The following is a 13,000-nucleotide window of genomic DNA, read 5'->3' on the forward strand; positions in this document are numbered from 1 at the left end:
AAAGTAGTTTAGCTAAATAAAAAAAGCCAACTTGATAAGTGTGTATTTTTAGTCATCACTGTCACTACTTTGAACATTTTCTTTAGGTATCTTCCCAAAACATAATTCACAGACAGCTTCGAGTGCTCCTTACAAACTCGTTCTAAACATGCTTCGCAGAATTTCTTTGTTTTACGATCTTTCTTCCTGGGACACTTGTAACATCTACCTGGCTTAGGTGGACACTGTTGGGAAGGTCCAGGAATTTCTTCTGGTGGAATACAAGCATATTTTGCTGCTTTCGCACGAAGATATTTTGGAAGAGTTACCGTGGCTGCTCTTTTACGGAGCTGTGGATTCACTAAACTTTTTCCAATCTCTGCGAGAAACTCGCTTCGAGGGAGTCTCACTTCTGGATTATTGCTACGGAAAATAGCCAAGGCATTTATTCCAGCAATGTTCAAAATCCTGTGGAAAAGTACCATTAGCCATCTTCTGGTTTTCCGATAAGTAGTATACGTTCCACACATTTCATCCAAGACATCAACTCCACCTTTGGTCATATTATAAAATGTAATAATTTCCGGCTTTCTTTTGTCGCCACTGTCAGGATCTATAGTATCGTCACGGTGCTTAGTCGATATTAGGATCACATTTCTGGTTTTGTTTGGTACATAGGACACAACTGTGGTCTGATCTTGGAATGCGAACAAACTACTAGTCGGCTCGCGTTCCTTCACATTGACCAATTCAGCTGGTAGCTCACGTTTATTTTTTCTTAGTGTGCCAACAAGAGTAATGTTTTTTTCTCGTAATTTAGAAGCCAGAGGCACACTGGAGAACCAATTGTCTGTGGTCAAATTACGGTTGGTTCCTTCAATTGGGCGAACAAGCCGCATCACCACATCGAGGGGCGAATTTAACAGGGCATATGGCCCAGGAGGTTGTCTCCCCACATAAACTTCCATATTGAACGTGAAACACATCTTAGCATCGGCTAATGTAAATATTTTCAGTCCATATTTTGCCGGTTTACTTGGGATGTATTGAAGGAATGAGCATCTACCCCTGAATGGCACTAATTGTTCATCTACAGTTACATACTCCGAAAGTGAGTAAAATCTCTGGCATCTCTCTAAAAACATTAAAAAAATTTCACAAAACGCTGCAAGTCGGTCCGATTCTTTTCTAATGTGTCTATCACTCTTGCTATCGAATCGCATAACCCGAAGGAGGAATGAAAACCTCTTATGGGTCATAACCGATGACTGCAATTCCGGACCAAGTCCATCTTTACGCCACATATGTTCTGCGTTTATCCCTGCTAGCCCAGACATTCCTGACAATATTAAAATACCTATCAAAGCTCTCATTTCATCGTTATCTGTTCTTCTAGCATCCTTGGCCAACGAAAAATTAGAAGATATTTTATCAACGTATCCGTTAGTATGTCTCACTATATGAGTTATCATTTCATTATCGAAAAATAATAAAAAACAATCAATTGGTGATTTGGCGGACTTACCTGCAGCCTTCACACCTGGTAAATGAATAATGTTACCTCGAGCTGCGCGAATATTTAGACGAGGGGCAACTTTCCTCCACACCATGCTTTTATCCTTCCCGATATATACATCCTCCTCCAGCTGCTCCCAGTCGCTGTCACTGCCATCGCTTGTCTCCGTGCTACTGCGATGGTCCAATTCCTCACAGAAGGAGCTATCATCTTCTGATGATGACTGCTCATCAGCTGCCCTTTCTTCATAATTCCCTTCCAAATAACTCCTATGCATTTTCTAAGGTAACTCTGAATCTAAATATGAAATATCAATGGTTGTCACTACTTAAATTGAAGTTCTCGCGTTGCGCAGAAGCAAGAAATGTGGAAAATCTGTTGCGCCCCTCCCCCAACTCTTTCTTTTAGCTCTTTCTTGTAGTGAAAATAATTTGTTTGGGTGGAGTATGTGTTTTCGCCTTCTACATATGTATAATTGTGAAAACTTCTTTGCGGTAAATTCAGCAAATAGTAGTCAATAATCCCTCTGGAAATATTGGGAAGTGTTTCATTCTAACCTTATGGTAAGATCAAACTATAGTACAGTAATCCTTTATTGCATGGAAAGTACTGTCATCTAGAAACAATGTCAGGACAGTAACAATAAACCTATGCAGTTAGAACAGGTGTTTTCTTCTGAGAGTCCGTTGAGTAGAATCAAAGAGGAAGTTACCTTTCATGTTACCGCCAGTAATTTGTTACGGTAGGGGAACATAAACTGTCTTCTGTTCGACAGATATCAGTATTTGCAATATTCCCAAAGGGGAATAATTTCAGCTTAGAAGGGACAATGGGCGGCATTCAATCCCCTTTTCATCAATTGGATATACTAGCCATAAATATATTGGAAGCTGGATTATAACATTTCAAACATCACTCGAATGCAAATGACTACACAGTTACTTTGGACTGATCTGATGTCTTCAGGTAAAATCAGTCTTTTTGTTGTAATTTTCCCAAATGTAATTGTATTCAAACAATTTTCCCAAATTGTTTGAATACAATCACATTTGATATTACAAAATACAATTACAAAAAAAATGTATTCCTGTGTTCAAATAATTTTCCCAAATTGTTTGAACACAGGAATATATTTTTATTTCCAGTGTGTATTTTACTATCGTATTTCCTTTCTTCAATATGTATTTCAATACATATTGTAATAATTTACATATTGTAAATTTCTTCAATACATATCGAAGAAATTACAATACATATTCTGTCTACTGACACAAAATCAAGAAAATTCAACTGAAAGCCACAATAGAAACGAAAAAAAAAAAGAAAAACATTTTGCTGTACTATTGTTTTAGGGAACAGTATCCTGAAAAAGGCCTCTGAGGTTGGGAAAATTCATATTTTAGTATTAAATCAGCTCACACCAACCATAAGAATAAGTATTTACTGTAACTAAAATATTTATTTACATATTAAAATAAAATAAATATTTACAAAAACTGCTATTATATTAAATATACATGTAAAAACATTAAAACTGTGATAAAATCCTTGAGATAAAATACACTAAAATAAACCGGATAAAAACTATAAAAATCTCTGGAGCTTTCGGAAGCTTGCGCTCCCTTCCTCAGCAGTAACAAAACTTCCTGCAGCACGTCCATATATAACAGGCTCACGGTACCTATACACGTGGTGCAGTCGGCGCATGGTCTGAACTGGAAGCGGAAATAGCTCGGGAACGTGTTAAGCAAAACCGTTCATCCGTACTTAGGATAATAGTTTCAAACAGAGGATGCATACGCATACCTCTGTCCCTATTCATAATATTGTGGTCGGATGAACAGATTCGTAAGGCTCTCGAGCCATTTACGGTTCCAGAACCCATGCGCCCGATCCATGATAACCGCATCCTCTGGGGAAATTTGATGCTGCTTCTCCCAAAAATGTTCGGCCACAGCAGACTTATTGTGATCAGCGGTTTTTATAGCATTTGAATGCTCCCCCAGACGAACCTTGAGCCGTCGTTTTGTCTCGCCCACATAACATTCCCCACAATCTGGGCATTTTATCCTGTATACTACTCCACTACTCAGGTCCTTTGCTATTGGGTCTTTTACCTGAGACAACACTGTGTGCAACCTCCGCCCGGGAAGCTGCACACAGCGTGTTTTATAGCCCCGCAAAATTCTAGCGAGATGCTCAGTAACGCCCGGATAGTAAGGAATGTATGCGGTAGCGACAGGAACAAACGGTTCCTGACGGTTTGACTCTATTCCTCTACTAAATCTGTCTATGATCCTCTGGGGGTATCCGCATTTTCTAAGGTCTGCTGTGACCCGTCTGAGGACAAAGAATGTGAAATTAGACGGGTCACAGCAGACCTTAGAAAATGCGGATACCCCCAGAGGATCGTAGACAGATTTAGTAGAGGAATAGAGTCAAACCGTCAGGAACCGTTTGTTCCTGTCGCTACCGCATACATTCCTTACTATCCGGGCGTTACTGAGCATCTCGCTAGAATTTTGCGGGGCTATAAAACACGCTGTGTGCAGCTTCCCGGGCGGAGGTTGCACACAGTGTTGTCTCAGGTAAAAGACCCAATAGCAAAGGACCTGAGTAGTGGAGTAGTATACAGGATAAAATGCCCAGATTGTGGGGAGTGTTATGTGGGAGAGACAAAACGACGGCTCAAGGATCGTCTGGGGGAGCATTCAAATGCTATAAAAACCGCTGATTACAATAAGTCTGCTGTGGCCGAACATTTTTGGGAGAAGCAGCATCAAATTTCCCCAGAGGATGCGGTTATCATGGATCGGGCGCATGGGTTCTGGAACCGTAAATGGCTCGAGAGCCTACGAATCTGTTCATCCGACCACAATATTATGAATAGGGACAGAGGTATGCGTATGCATCCTCTGTTTGAAACTATTATCCTAAGTACGGATGAACGGTTTTGCTTAACACGTTCCCGAGCTATTTCCGCTTCCAGTTCAGACCATGCACCGACTGCACCACGTGTATAGGTACCGTGAGCCTGTTATATATGGACGTGCTGCAGGAAGTTTTGTTACTGCTGAGGAAGGGAGCGCAAGCTTCCGAAAGCTCCAGAGATTTTTATCGTTTTTATCCGGTTTATTTTAGTGTATTTTATCTCAAGGATTTTATCACAGTTTTAATGTTTTTACATGTATATTTAATATAATAGCAGTTTTTGTAAATATTTATTTTATTTTAATATGTAAATAAATATTTTAGTTACAGTAAATACTTATTCTTATGGTTGGTGTGAGCTGATTTAATACTAAAATTAGGGAACAGTATTTAGCATTTTTACTTTCTAACAATATTTCACATTATTGCTCTGTTACAATGTTTTGCTTTGTTGCTTTACGTTATTGTTGTAGCGAACAATATCATGCACGACATTTCATCACAGATGCTGGAGTTCTAATTAGTCAGTTCATCCTAGGATGCGGAATTACTAATTAGTCCGATTTTGTTCTGGTGCTCATTTGATAAAAAATCCAGAATAATTCCTCTGGAAATATTAGCTAGTGAACTGCATTATAAATTTCAAACATCGCTGTATTGCTTATCCTTTGAGTGACCGCATGTTTTCGCCTTGTACAATTGTTTTATTTGGACACTTTCTTCCGGTCAGTAAAATCATTATTATACATATAAAGTAATTCATTATGTTGGGGGAAACCGTTTTTACTCCTAATTGATGTAGCACTTTCGAATTTCGCAAAGTAGATTATTTGAACATACATTAGAAGGTCGGTAAAAGAGTTGATAATTGATGGGCAGCATTCCGACAAACAAATTTTCTGTTTATATTACGAGAGAGAGAGAGAACAAGAAATCGCACTGCATTTAGCAGTCACCGACTCATCTGCCAAAAACCACAGTAAAACAATAAAAGTGATGGGGAGTAAGTCTATTTGTCAGCGGAGTTTATCTGTTTTTTGCAGTTCAGAACAGCGTTATGACCGTGGATAGTGAATTTATTCGGCTTCTGTACTAAAACAGAATTTCTCCCTTTGCGATGACATCAAAGGGTAACAAGCAAATATCTTCTAACGATACTTTTTGAGCAGCCGTTAGTTGTAATCTGTTAGCTTTGTATTGTTACAAATATTGCAGTTCACAAATATGAACAATACACATTTCAAGAAAGAAAGAAATTCATAGCAGATGATTTTGTTTTTCTTTCTTTTGATGCACCAGTTTCGAAGTTTAGAAGTTTATAACGCAGCTATAAATAGAAATATTTTCTCGAAATTTGGTTAGAAGATCAAACCCAGGAAACTGCTGTTCTGATATTGTTTACTAAAAACAATTACAATAAAGCAAACTTTTTTTTTTTTATCAAATGCGCATTGCAGTGTTATCTGTGATATATCAGTATAATGCAGTGAAATATCAGTTTTACACCAGTTTTTCCCGTTTCCAACAGATGAATTTCCTTGATCTTCTGTTCGTAGGAGCAATACACGTTGAAGAAAGGAAATACGATCTGTTCACCTTCCATAAACTGTTATTGGTACTGTATGGCTTTATTGCCTCTTATGTCAAAAACAGTAGCTCCTGTTCGTCTTTTGTTTATTTACACTTCTCCCTTACCGGCTCGATGTAGCTGTACTGCTGACGTGATATATACCTCCCACGCTGCGCTCGTATTCACGCGGAGTTGTTTATCAGAACTGCTCCTCTTCGTAAAAAGAAATTCGCGCGCTTTACACCAAGAAACGAATCAAGTGTCGGGTTTCATAAGCTCTAGGCTGGTTAGGGCGGGGGTAAAAAAATTAATTGAAAAAGGCCTAAAAAATTGCATACTTGATGTCACATTTTTGTCATTTGCTGAAATTCAATAGAAGGTTTTGAAAATTTAAGTGGGAAAATTCAAGAAAACAGTTCTGGCTCCAACTATAGCGAGTTTCAGCTCTGTAATTAGAGTATAAATTATAGAATTAACTTGCTGAACCCAGTTGGGGCTGGTACGTACCCCAGCGGACGGGGATATGGTTAAACAGAAAGGGTGCAAGAATATTTGCTGATGCTATCGAGGCAATGTTAGGTGGGTCGGAAAACTGCTAACTGGGTGGGATCCACAGACTAACAGATTAAAAGTAGCCACAGGCAGAGGTAGATTTGATTCTTACACTGCTTCTACTGAAATGCAGCAGCCCAGAAAGCAAGTTGCTGGGGATTTCAGGAACTGCTGGGAGTGATGAACAAGTAAATATATGGGCTATGTTAGAGTAAGAACAGGAGCATGTATACTTGCACATATGCCAATGCTAGGAGTATAATAAATAAATTTGATAAATTTGAAGTGCTGATCAAGACATCAAAAGGCAGATATTTTTGGGATATCAGAGACATGGCATCACACAGATATAAGGAATGCAGAATTGGAATTTGGGGAGTACAATGTGTACAGAAAGGATAGACAGGATAGGAAGGGAGGAGGGGGTTATGATGTTAGTTAAGGAACACATTAAATCGAAGGAAGTGCATCCAGTTGACATAGATGGACAGTGCAATGCTGAGTCAGTTTGGTGCGACATAAGCACTGGGAAAGCAAAAACAAGAGTAGGTGTTTGTTATAGACCTAATGACCCTGACGGGTACAGTGAACAATTATACAGAAAAACCGTGTGGGCCAGTAAATAAGGGTGTCTAATAATGGGGGATTTTAACTTCCCAGATATTGACTGGAAGTTGTAGATTGGTCACTCACTTACACACTAGCAAGGCTTTTGTGGATTTATTGGATGATTGTTTTCTACAGCAACGCTCTTGATCTGATTATCAGTAGTGATTATTCATGGATTAAGAATTTATAGATAAAGAAACCACTGGTGACAGTGATCAGTGTACTGATGTGGGATTTACTTAAAGATGTAACTATCAACAAGGGTAAAGGGAACAGCTTTTGATTTCGTAAAGGTGACTACAGTGGTCGCAGAGATTTTTTAAGTTTACCAACAGCACATTCAAAATGGGAAGCATTCAAGGAAGTAATCTTGGAAGCCACTAGGCTTTTTGTTCCAACTAAGAAATACTGTTCAAGGTTTAAGCCCAAATGGATGTCAGATGAACTAATGAGACTCGTGGCAGTGAAGAAAACTGCATGGGATGCATATACAGGTGACCCCCGCTTAACGCTGATAATTCGTTCCGGGAAAACAGAGTGCTAAGTGAATACGAGCTAAGCGAGTGCCTCAATCCCATAAAGTAACAAGCATTTATGAGTTGCAGTCGGTACCACAGGATATTTCCTAATCAAAAATAAATGATAGTGAAAAGATGCACAAATGTCGGTCAAAATATTTGATATTCAAATATTTGTACATATAAAATATTCTGCATTATACATTATGTGGTAACTACTTACGTATCAAACTTAAACTTAAAATTCCAATTAAAATCATGAATTTAATTGATCTAAATTGATTTTAATTGATTTAATTTAATTGATAAATTTAATCATGAAAAATGTGTCGATTTTGGATTGTACTTTGGCCCTCTTCCTGGTAAACTAAAAGGGGTTTTAATTTAAAATCCCCTGCAGTGTTACCACCAAACAATAAAATCAACCGATCCTTCGCCGCTTTGAAACCTGGCATGTTTTTTTATTCTTTCAATATGAAACTTCTTTTAGGCATTCGTTTCCAAAAAAAGTCCTGCTTCATCTATGTTAAAAACTTTTTGAGAAGTATAACACATAATACCCCTCTTCAATAATTTTAACAAGTTCTTTTTTGAAAGTTTCGGCTTCTTGATCTACACTTGCGGCTTCTCCATGGATTTTAAATCTGTTAAACCAACCCTTACTAGTTTTAAATGGTTCCACATTTTTTTTTTTTTTAGGTGGTTTTCTTCAGATCATCATATAGGCTAATCGCTCTCTCTCTCTCTCTCTCTCTCTCGTAATATTTAATTTAATTGGATATTATCTTCAATAAAATTAGTTAAAGTCTCTCCATTTCAATCCTAATAGCCGTCTTAGGCCTAGTGCAGTGGAACAGTTGTCTTTCCTGCTGCTAAAATTAATTCTTTATTTTTTATAAATGTTCTTACAGTTAAACGTACCAGTCCTAAATTCAAAAACTTCCGCTTGTCATTGACCAGAATCGATTTGCTTCGAAACGTCCAAATTAATTTTCAAATTCAGTCTATTTCTTATATTCGTAGTCTTCATACTGCGTCCAGATGTTGTTGCTTTCTCATTCTTATCCACCGTTATTAACTCTTCAAAAATGTAACTGCGTTGGTTGCATTAATTATGATACAATGCTCGAGTAAACTGTCCGTTACGCACAATGTCTAATAATGTACTGAGTGATGACTAGACTTCGGATAAATGCATATAATGCAAATATTACAAGCAATATACTTGACATAACACTGGGAAAGCAAAAACGAATTAACATTTTAATTTTTTAAAATGTTGATCTCGGAACTACGTAACAAGGCACTGTGATGCAATTAAAGTGTGCAAGAAAATTTCACTGGGCATGGGAAAATTTCTCAAGTCGGCATGGGAAACGTTTTAATGCTGTTTTGCTATTCATTTTCAAGCTATCGACTCCACCAAATGAAACGATTTTATTAAATATGCCAAAAATGCAATCTGTAAAAGAGCGTTATAGTCAGATACGGGTTATAATATAAGAACAGCATTATAGGGAATCAGCTTAAAACGAACAGCGTTATAACAAGGGCCTGCTGTAAATTATCAGGCAACACTGAAGCCTATGGTATATATATCAGCTAGTCTGTAATCAAGTCACAAAGGAGGTGAGACAAGCAAAGGCAGCTTATCATAAATCTTTGGCAATGGATGTAAAGAAAAACAGCAAAGATGTCTTTACTTTTATAAATTCTAAAAGTAAAGGGATGAATCAGATTGGTCCACTTGATATCAATGGTTTGATGGCAGATGATCAGTTTCAGATAGCTGCCAAACTAAATGAGTATTTTGCATCACCATTCACACATGTGTTATTCAGGGAGGGGAATGCCAGAGGTGAATTAAACTCTGGCAGTGAGCTAGATGATTTTGTAATAACTGAAGGAAAAGTGGAGGAGAAATTGTTGAAGTTAAACATAAGAAAGGCACCTGGGGTGGATGTGATCTATCCAGTTATATTACAGGAGGCAGCAAAGGAAATAAGCAAGCTCTTAGTTATAATTATGACAGATTCCTTGGACTCAGGTGTTTCCCACGGACTGGAGATGTGAAAATGTATCCCCAATTCAAAAGGGAGTTCAAAAGGTGACAAGTAATTACAGACCTGTTAGTTTGACTTCTCTTCCAGGGAAAATAATGGAGTCACTGGTTAAAGAAGCATTGCAGGATCTAGACAAGATTGCAGTAATAATTCAGACACAGCATTGATTTCTTAAGGGGAAGTCTTGTCTGACCAATTTGATTGAATACTATGATGTGGTCACAAAGGAAATGGATGCAAAAAATTATTTTGATATCATATACTTGGATTTCAGGAAAGCTTCTGATACTGTTGCACATGGAAAACTACTGTACAAATTGAAGTAGTGTGGCATTAAGGGCAAGTTGCTACAATGGATAAAAGGATGGTTGAGTGGGAGAAGACAGAGTGGTAATCAATGAATACTGCTGTTCGTGGACTAATGTTATTAGTGGTGTTCCCCAGGGTTCAGTGTTGGCCCATTGTTGTTTTGTATATTTTCCAATGATATTGATGAAGGTATATCAAGCTTAATGTCAAAGTTTGCAGATGATACAAAGGTTGGGAGGTTTGTTAATAACAGCAATGACAGTATGCTGCTGCAATACGATCTGGTAAAGTTGGGCAGATGGGCTGAGAAGTGGCAACTGAAGTTTAATAATGACAAATGCAAAATACTGCATATGGATAGCAGTAACCCTAGAGAAACGTACCAACTGGGTGGAGTTACACTCAGGGTACTGGAGAATGAAAGAGACTTGGGGGTAATTGTGCTGTCAGATATGAATTTTTCTGAGCAGTGCAGACAGGCTGCCAGAGTAGGTCATGGGAGTCTTGTCAATGATATACAGGAATTCTGTGAGGAGGTGATTACCCCCTTGTATAAGGCACTGGTCAGGCCTCACCTTGAGTACTGCATACAAGTCTGGAAGCCTCATTTTAGGAAGGATGTAGAGTTGCTAGAATGAGTACAGAGAAGGGCAACAAGACTGGTGAGGAGAACAAAGGGTGCTATTACAAAGAAAGGCATAAGTTCTGCAAATTGCAGCATTTGGAAACTAGACACCTACAAGGCGATCTGATTGAGGTGTATAAGGCCTTGAATGGATTAAGCAGGCTCAATGCTGATGGGATCCTTTCTCGTGAAATTTTCCTTTAGCCAGCAGGTAGTTGATTTCTGGAACAAATTTCCATCTGTCTCTGAGGAAGTTGATAGCTTAAATAAATTCAAGGCAGAACTAGACAAACATTTGGAATGAATGGACGGGTGAAATGGAAAGTTTTTTTTTTTTTTTTTTACTTTTATAACCTTGCTTTCTCGCATCATAATCCTCTACTATTAATGCTAATATCATAAATTGCAAGAATTATAAAATAATGATGTTTGAGTTTATAAAACATTACATTTCTCTGTTGTGGAAAAAAAAAGTTTCACTTTAAAAGTAATGAAGATTTCCTGGAGTTAGGACCATTATTTCTATGTGAAATTTTTCTGTAAAAGGATTAGGGCTACCAGGTAGTCTCATACAACTACTTACAAAAAAATATTCGGTACAGCATACATACCCCATGCAAATAACAATGGATAGCCTGATCAGGAGTACCACAAAGCATCTTAGGCAATGGGCGTAGGTAAGTCACATGTAATCTTCCAGAATTCCCATAGTCCACAAAAAATACTTCGACATCTTGTATGGTGGATGGAATACCTGGAAATAAAAATAATTTACATGTTATTCTAGCAAAATAAAACTATCAAAAAACAAAAAAAAAGAGTGCTCATCATTACCACAGTAATTTAGAAGTGTGCATGTTAGAAATTTTTGGTTTATTTTATGTGCAAGTGTGCTTAGTGGGTCTTCAGAGACTAGCATATGAGGAATGACCAAGAAGTATAAAGATTCCAAATATATATTATTTATAGGAATGAGGTCAGGTCCCCTTAAAGCAGAATCCTTTGATATGTACACACTTATTCCACTGTTTCAAACTCACTTTTTGGAATTGCTAAAAGCTGCTCCATTGCATTTTGTTTAATTGTTTCCAGATCTTAAAATCTTTTGCCTTTTAAGGTTTTTCAAATTTCGGAAACAGAAAAAAGTATAGGGAGCCAAATCTGAGGAGCATGGCAGCTATCTTATTCGTGGATACTTTTTTTTTTAAACCTAAGCACTGCATATGCTGGGAAGAGCAGACATAGTATTGTAAAACACTGAATACCATTTATTAATGCCCACAGTCTGGGAGGGTAAAACCCCATGCAACAAGGAAGCCTGAGACCAACCAACTCAGTCATAGTGTGAAAGAAGTCCCATAAAATATTTCCCAACTAAACAAATTCAAATCCACACATTTTTGACATGGTATGAAAGGAAAGCAATTATAACCACTGTGCTAGCCATAAAACTATTCAGTAGTATTCGAGTTTTTTTTTTTCAAGCTATGTTAATTAATTAAGTTATGTTAATGTTATTAATTAAGCTATGTATGTAAGCGTAAATTTATTTTTATTTTGCTAACTGGAAAATATTCTTCCGATTTTCAAATATCATTTAAAGCAGGTGTCCACTGTATTTTGTGGGGAGATCTCTGGGTTAGGTTCTGTGCTATTGAACTTGTGCTCATTTGAGACCATAAAAAATAATTGACTTCAAAGCGTGCAGTTCGTGAATTTTACAGAGAGCAGAAGGTACACGAAATCTAAATGCTGCAGAAGAGATTGTGCTTAGCAGCGATGAAGAGGAAGAAAATTAAATGAACATACATTATCTCACATATAAGTATCACAGTTTATAAGGTAACACGTTTGTTCAGTTACTATTATTTAAGTTAATATTATTATAAAAATAAAGTTAAAATATTAAGTTATTATTACTATAAAAATTAAGTTTCCAATAGTTATTTAAAAAAAAAAAGTGTATTTTTGTTAGCTTTTGAAGTGTAACCCCTCCCTTTTTGTACTGGTTCTTAGTCCCCGTACAACATGGTTTCACGCTACACAAGATTTTCTAGGAACCAAACTACCACGTTATACAAGGGTTACCTGTACTGTGTAATTTTATTATTTTTTTTGTTTTGTGGTAATCCACCCAAAACAAAAAAGATTATTACAACCTATAATACTCTAATATCCAAATGAACAGACAAAACTTCTTTACATAAGACTTCAATTCTACAAGTTGTAAGTTTGAGGAATCTATAAAAGGAACAGAGAAATATAGAATGAAAAAAGGAAGAAATGGGCAAGAGAAATTCGCAAAGAAATTTAGGCAAGCTAAGGCAG

The 13,000-nt window shown here is 37.2% G+C and overlaps 1 protein-coding gene across 1 annotated transcript in view; it reads right to left on the reverse strand.

The window, feature by feature from the left end:
- The window catches only part of LOC150083915 (uncharacterized), a 352,627-nt gene that overhangs the window by 216,179 nt on the left and 123,448 nt on the right, over positions 1–13,000 (reverse strand). Inside the window, exon 6 of the mRNA XM_090375828.1 lies at positions 11,284–11,426. Coding sequence (XP_090231954.1) covers positions 11,284–11,426 — 143 coding nt within the window. The remainder of the gene's footprint in view (positions 1–11,283; positions 11,427–13,000) is intronic.

The sequence above is a fragment of the Mastigoproctus giganteus genome, chromosome 6 (assembly GCF_048544385.1).
Source record: "Mastigoproctus giganteus isolate SK-2022 chromosome 6, ASM4854438v1, whole genome shotgun sequence".
NCBI lineage: Eukaryota > Metazoa > Arthropoda > Arachnida > Uropygi > Thelyphonidae > Mastigoproctus > Mastigoproctus giganteus.